General features: G+C 47.0%; 1 protein-coding gene across 1 annotated transcript in view; it reads left to right on the forward strand.

The window, feature by feature from the left end:
* LOC112106847 (WAP four-disulfide core domain protein 1) overlaps positions 1–4,848 on the forward strand; it is a 26,801-nt gene extending 21,953 nt beyond the window's left edge. Inside the window, exons 5-7 of the mRNA XM_024200309.1 lie at positions 1,073–1,114; positions 2,071–2,134; positions 3,870–4,848. Coding sequence (XP_024056077.1) covers positions 1,073–1,114; positions 2,071–2,129 — 101 coding nt within the window. The 3' untranslated portion in view covers positions 2,130–2,134; positions 3,870–4,848. The remainder of the gene's footprint in view (positions 1–1,072; positions 1,115–2,070; positions 2,135–3,869) is intronic.
* Positions 4,849–7,739: the final 2,891 nt, after the last annotated feature.

Below are 7,739 nucleotides of genomic sequence, written 5' to 3' on the forward strand. Positions count from 1 at the left end.
CTGCGGACGCGGCAGGTAAACAAACCGGCCTGGACCACCAGGGGCTTTCCCTGAACAAGCGGTGGATCGACTTTGAGAAGCACTGCTCAAGTCACTAATGTAATGATATGTATCTGTGTTTATGGTGTTCGTGCACTAGATGTCTCTCTGAGCTGTAAAAGTTTCAGATACAGTATGGTCCCTGGTAGACAAAGGAGATGAAGCTGGAACTGAACTGTGCAGAAGCCTGTTAGATTGTCTCAAATTCTAGCTGTTTTCTTTAATAAATGCTTTCTGTGTAAGAAAGACTGGTTCCTTAGATCATGACTACATTTAATGGTCAGCGTATTTAGGAGAAGGATGTGACTGCATGGATCCACTGGTCGAAATGTACCGGTAGGAGCTGCATAGCAGCCTACGGATACCCAGACAACACAGGTGCAGCCATGGGAAGGTGAGATGCATGCTCTGTTCCCTACCCAAATGTTGAGGGTAGGAATCTTGGTCCCCCTAGTTCCCTGTAGAGTTTTCAGGCTATGCACAGGGGCCAGGATTTAATCCAAAGGAAGCAGTTAAGAGTGAAGCCTGGTTGGATACGTTATCATAACTAGGCTTGGACAGATTCAATTTTTATCAGTAAATGTCCATTTCACCATACACCCAAAAACGGATGAAAAATACTTCCGTCAATAATAGTCTAAATTTATAGATCGGCGAAGGAAGAAAAGTGCTGCGTGTGAACTTATCAGAGTTTGCTTTAAAGATATTTACCTTATATATTTTGACATGCAATGTTGACACTTTGTGTTAATGGTTATCAAGCTTTATCTTTTTCAACACCTACTGTCATTAATAATTATTGTCTGACCCCCCCCCCACCCACCCCAGTTTCCAGCGACTGTGAAAATTTAAATTGATGAAAATAGCCAACAAAATTGCTTAAAAACCATAATTTTGCACAACTGTAAAAAATTTAAAATCAATACAAATAGAGAAAAATGCTTAAAAATAAACATGGATCTCATCTGTCGAAATTATTTTAAAAAATCCAATTCTGCCAAGCCTGATCATAATGTATCTTCTTGTTTTGCAGATGGACGCAATCTAAGGCATAAATATTACAAGGAGTATTTTGGTAAGACACCATCTGTGGGTCTTTGGTATTGCTGGGCTTTACAGTGGTCCAATTGGTTACGAGGAATTTGCTGCTTATGAAATGGCATAGTGGGGAGACGTTCCTCGGAAGCTTTTCAGCACACCTTTGCCAGTGCATCTCAGGGCAGACATGTGAGGCCCCTACCACAAGGTCCTCCAGAGCTGAGACTGCCAACAGTGCTGCAATGTATGGTGGGTTTATGGTATGGAAGTCACGTTTGGAATGGGAAACACCCAATCAAATTCATTTTAACTTATGATTTAATCAGGAAAGGAATCCTGTTCTTGAAAGGCGAAAAGCTAGGAAAAGCTACCCACTACTTTGCACCTTTTTTTTTTTTCCTTGCTTGTTTTCCAAACCTTAGGGTACATCCACACTACCCGCCGGATTGGCGGGTAGCAATCGATCTATCGGGGATTGATTTATCGCGTCTCATCTAGATGTGATAAATCGATCCCCGAACGTGCTCCCCGTCGACTCCGGAACTCCACCAGGGCGAGAGGTGGAAGCGGAGTCGATGGGGGAGCTGCAGCCATCGATCCCACGCCGTGAGGACGGGAGGTAAGTTGATCTAAGATACGTCGACTTCAGCTACGCTATTCTCGTAGCTGAAGTTGCGTATCTTAGATCGATGCCCCCCCCCAGTGTAGACCAGGCCTTAGTTAGATCATGATAACTCTCAGATCTAGAATGGAATGGTCAATCTCCCCTCGCTTAGTCCTGTGCAACCTAACTGATGTGTTGGGAGTAATTAAAGGCAGAATTTGGGGACTTCACTGGTGTAATTTAAACCTACCACTGCTACAACAGCCCCACCAAAGAACTGGAAAGTAAGCCACAAACCATTTAAAATATACAGCTAGAAATCTTCCTGGAGCGTTCATTACTGAAAGGGCATGCCATAAACCCTAATTTGGCAGAGTTTTGTTTTACAGGGAGTAATTCCAATAACGTACTTGGCTACGTGAAACAACAGCAGAAGCACTTAGGTTAACTTGGGTAAGTACCTTCTGAATAAAGGGATGGATGTGTGAAAATCATATGCAGATATACGTATCTCATAAAGCTGGAAGGGACCTTGAAAGGTCATTGAGTCCAGTCCCCTGCCTTCACAGCAGGACCAAGTACCATCCCTGACAGATTTTTGCCCCAGATTCCTAAATAGCCCCCTCAAAGATTGAGCTCTCAACCCTGGGTTTAGCAGGCCAATGCTCAAACCACTGAGCTTACCCTCCCAATGTATGACAGTTGCCCAATGTACAGTGATTTAAAGACAGTCTTTTACGGGTGAAATTACCCCTCTCTGGCATCAGGCATATTGTCCACCTAGGTGTCCTTGAAGCCCTAATGGTGCTGAGACCATCAGAATGGCCATACTGGGTCAGACCAATGGTTCATCTAGCCTAGTATCCTGTCTTCTGACAGTGGCCAGTGCCAGATGCTTCAAAGGGAATGAACAGATTATACTGGCCCTCTGCACAGGGTTGAAATTCACTATAGGGGTCTGTCTACACTACACTGTAAGCCCATGCTCAGTATCAGCTTTGAGCCCCAACCCCCCTTCCATTCACACACAAAATCAGTCTGACTCAGGCCAGGACCCCCACTGGATCAGGCCTGTGGACCCTGCTGGAGGGGTGGGTCAGAGCCTGAGTCCTGCTGAGGCTTGAGTCCAAACCCTGTCATTTTGCAGTGTGGATGCAGCTCAAGCCGCAGACTCCAGTCAGAAGAGCTGCATATTGCAGTGTGGCCACGTTAGCATGACTGTGAGACCTGGATCCAGCAATTGTAAACCCAGGTTTACGATGCAGTGTGGAGGCTCAAGCACAGGCTTGGAAACATCAAGTCCACAGGCGCAGGTCCCACAGCCCCGGAGTTACAATGCCGTGTAGACGTACCCTAAGTGAATTTAGTTGAAAGGCATATGCTGACAAACAGGAAATGGTATTTACCATCCCAAGGCTGGTCTGTGCTGCAGGAAGATCTCTGCAAAATATTCATGGTGAAATTCATCTCTTCAGGTTCCTTTTCATTTGGTTTTGATTTCTCAATATTTGTCCGGCTTCCTGAAAAAACCTCTGACATTTGGTGGGTTTTCTTTTCTCATGTAGAATAGGACCATGTAGCGGAATTTGGGGATTCTCAAACATTTCAAAACAGCAGTTAGCCAAAGATTAACGTTCATGTCCATGCAATGTATACAATTCTTTTTATAGTAAATGCCCAAATGTTTTATACTGCACGTCTAAGGGCCCAAGCCTAAGGCAGCCACGTCTGATCCTGAATGAGAAAACGCAGAGACCGGTAGTTTAGAAGGAGACTACAGTGGAACCCAATCTTGCAAACACTTAGGCATGGGAATGTCTTTATAGTAGTACTACTGAGCACCATGGATTCTTCACATGAATACGCTTACTCACACAGGGCCTGATCCAAAGCCCACTGAAATCAGTGGAAAGACCTCCAGTGATGTCAGTAGGTTTTGGGGTCAGGCTCATATGTAAGAATTTGCATCATCAGACAATCTGTCCCAAACCGGTGGTGTCTTTATCTTTCAGAATCAGATGCGGCTGCTTTAAAGCAACAGGGACAAAATTAATCAGTTAACTTTTCATTAGGCCTAAGTGAGGCCAATTGCTGAGATTACATGGTTGGGTAAGAATGTGTTCTATGCAAACACCACAGCAATGATAAACATTTACATTCCGGGTTTTTTTATTTGATTTTCATGCAGTGGGACCTAACTCTTAAGGAGCTTTTAAAGAAAGAAATACCCGGCAGTTGTCTGGTTCAGACGAATTGCAGCCCTCGGTCTCCAGATACAGCTATTCAGCATCTTCCTGATCTCTGCAAGTTGTTGATTAAAGACCTGCCTGGTGCAAGAGCAGCTATTCTAGAACTCAGCCCTGTGAAGAGGGGGAGAAATCCATTCCTTTGACGGCAGCTGTAGTGTTTGAGCAGCACCTTTACAACCGGAACAGATGACCAGTCTCATCCACAATTTCATTTCAGATCTGTATCAGCACAGTACACACTATAATGCACATTAGGGGACTGAGTCCGATTTCGCTTACGTAGGAGTAACTCAGGAGTGACACTGGTATAAAAATGGTGCACGTGGGTTTAGAATCAGGCCCTAGGTATAAACAGCCTGCTTGATTTTTCTAGTATGTGTGTGCTGAATACAATCAGTGATTTTCATACTGCACGTACATCATATTAACAGAAGTCAGAGGTCTCTTAGCTAAAAGGAAATGAATCGACTGGTAGTTTATGAATAGCATGAATGACTTTAATATGTTCACTAAAGAAAATGGGACAAATTGGTCTCTGTTGTGTCACCATTGAAATCAATGGAAGCTACACCAGGGATGAATTTGCCCCAGTGAACAACTATCCTTTTATGATTTAGTCTACAAGGTGATCTATGTATTTAACAACATGAGGCTGGAAATGGTCTACCATGGTGCTCTGTCTGATATTCCCTTAAGTACTACAGTATATGCAAATGTTTATTCTTCCCCTAGAGTTTGGAATCCCTATATGGTAAAGGGGAAGTTAAAAATACTGAGCGTTTATTTTTTGACCAGGTAAAATTATCAGGTTTTGAAAAATTTCATTCCAGTGTTAGACTCAGAGACTAGACCAGAAGGGACCATTATGATCATCTAGTCTGACCTCCTGCACATCGCAGGCCACAGACCCCACCCACTCCTGAAATAGACCCTTAACCTCTGGCTGAGTTACTGAAGTCCTCAAATCATCGTTTAAAGACTTCAAGTTACAGAGAATCTACCATTTACTCTAGTTTAAGCCAGCAAATGATCCCTGCCCCACACTGTAGTGGAAGGAGAAAAAAAAACAACCAGGGTCTCTGCCAATGAAATTCCTTCCTGACTCCCCCCCCCCCAAAAACCCATTGAAAAATGTGTACAAAACATTTTACTATTTTTAAATCAGCTCTAAAGCTCAGTGCCCTCAACTCCTATTGGTTTCAGTCAATGTTATGTGTTTTAAGGACCTTGCAGGATCAAACACCTAGGCTCCGGTCTCATGCTTAACCCGAGGTGGGCATTTTGCTTTGCAATGCTAGTTAAGCTCATGGCTGAGTACTTTGCTGGATAGGAGCTGTAGAGCAGGAATTTAATCATTGCAAAATGAATCTTAAAAAAAAATGGCAGACTGATAAAATAAGGTACTGCTGAATGTTTGCTGTTTACTACATGCTGTAGAAAATCCAGCCTACCTAATGGTGCTAGGGTATTAATTTTTCTTTTCAAGTTCTTTTAAATTGTCAAACTTAGAAAAAAATCAGCCGGCGCGGAGATCTGAAGGCAACGTTTCCAATATTAACATTCATACTGCTTTTGACGACACCATATCTTGCAAGACAAATTTTCCTGAGTTCTTACTGCTGCCCAGAAAACAAATGGTTTTAAGGCAACACTGTAAAAGCTCAAAGGGGAATTGGTAATGTTAGCTTTTAAATGTGTGTGTTTGGTATCATTTTAAGGCTTGTCTGGTGCTACAATAAACTTTTCATGTAATGTTATATGCTCACAGTGCTCATGAGCTGCCAGCATCTCAGCTGGTGTCAGTCGGTGCCTTCAGTGGAGTCGCTCTGACCTCCACTACGTGAGAATCTGGCCCAATGACTCATTCAATACTATCACTCATGTTTTGTGCTGCTTGTGATTAGAAACGTAGGTTCTCCTACTTTGGTGCTCAATAAAAACAAAACCAGTATATTTTTCAACTCTGTCTAGTTTCAGGTGTGTGTTTTTAACACCGATCCCACTCTTCTTTACATTAAAAGAAGGTAAATTTCATGATGAATTTGAGTTCTTGTGAAAGCTGCCAGAGCAAAAGCCTGGATAACCAAAGCGCTTCATTTATCTGTAGGACAGTATAGCTGGCAGCAGCCTGAGCTTTCCTTAACCGTTGCCCTCCTCACCAATGTACCATGACCACCTGGAGGAGGCAGGGGTGCTGGAACAATTTGAGAGCCATTGAACCAAACTGTAAACCCTGTATATGCTGGACACCTCTTCAAGGCAGGGTGTGTAGCAGCACCCATAGTTCCAGCATCTATGCCTGCAGGGGCCGGAAGGTTGAGGTGCCAAGGCCCAGTCAGTCCTTGGCTTTTCTGCTGCAAGTGCCCACCAATTATCAGGGTGGATTATTGCGATGTTGCCAGCCAGGGCCAGCTTTAGGCCGATTCCCCTGAATGGGGCCCCGCGCCTAGAGGGCCCCGCGCAGCTGTCCACCCCACCCCCAGCCACTTCCCCCTCCTCCCCTGAACGCTCCGCCCCCCTTCTCCTCCCCCTCCCCTGCTTCCCGCGAATCAGATGTTCGCGGGAAGCCTGAAACAAGCAGCAGGCAGGAGGTAAGCTGGGTCGGGGAGGGCCCAGTCCGGCCCTGGCTGAGCGCGCGGCTCCCTCTGGCCTGGCCCCGGCCAAACGCCCCCAGCCCAGTCCTGGCCAAGCAGCTCCAGCCCAGCTCGGGCCCCGCAGCGCCGGTCTCGGCCCCGGCCGAGCAGCTCCGACCCGGCCCCGGCCGAGTGGCTCCGGCCCGGCTTAGCTTGGGCCCCGCAGCTCCGGCCCGGCCCTGGACCCAGCCCTGGCCGAGCGGCTCCGGCCCTGGACCCGGACCCTGCCCAGACTGAACGGACCCGGACCTGGCCGAGCGGCTCCGGCCCGGACCCAGCCCTGGCCGAGCGGCTCCAGGCAGCGCAGTAAGGGGGCAGGGAGGGGGTGTTGGAAGAGGGCAGGGAAGTTCGGGGGTTTGTGGGGGGGTGGATAGGGGTCAGGGTGGTCAGAGGGCAGGGAACAGGGGGATTGAATGGGGGCAAGGGTCCTGGGGAGGGCAGTCAGGAAGGAGCAGGGGTTGGACTGGGCAGTGGGGGGCAGTCAGGGGCAGGGGTTCCAGGGGCAGTCGGGGACAGAAAGAAGGGGTGGTTGGATGGGGCAGGGGGCCATCAGGAATGAGAGGAGGGGTTGGATGGGGCGGCAGGGGGCAGTCAGGAGACAGGGAAGGGGGGTGGATGGGGCAGGAGTTCCGGGGGGGCCATCAAGAACTTTAGGGTTAGCATGCATCCGCATACATTACGCAATGTATGTAAAATATATAATTTTGTTATTATTTATATAGTTATGGAAAGTAAATAATACATGGAAGAAATGAAAGGTGGTTTTTTTTGTCAAGTCATCCCGCACTTCCTAAAGCCAGCCCTGTTGCCAGCTGCCTGCTGGGAACTGACTCCACCCAGCTCATTTCACTTACCTCACCAGCCATCGGCTCGGAAATGTTTGATCACTACTGATGGGCTTGAACTACGAGAGGCTTCACATCCCATTAGAGATGCCCTACTCTGCATCAGAGTGAACAAGAATGTTTCAGGAGAGTAAGGACTAAATTATACCTTCCCCTACGTGACTGAGCTAAAGAAGGGGGAAGGGGCACAGAATCTCCACCCCAGCGCAGCCACCCAGACACCAGCTCTCAGCACTGGCTGGTCTCAGCTCAGTGTGGAGTGGGGGGCTGGATGCTGCTAACCAAGGTGTTTCTAGATGCCAGCAGAGCCATGACCCCATTCCCCCTGCTC

Source organism: Terrapene carolina, unplaced genomic scaffold (genome assembly GCF_002925995.2).
Source record: "Terrapene carolina triunguis isolate 2854851 unplaced genomic scaffold, T_m_triunguis-2.0 Scaffold33891, whole genome shotgun sequence".
NCBI classification, from domain to species: Eukaryota; Metazoa; Chordata; order Testudines; family Emydidae; genus Terrapene; species Terrapene triunguis.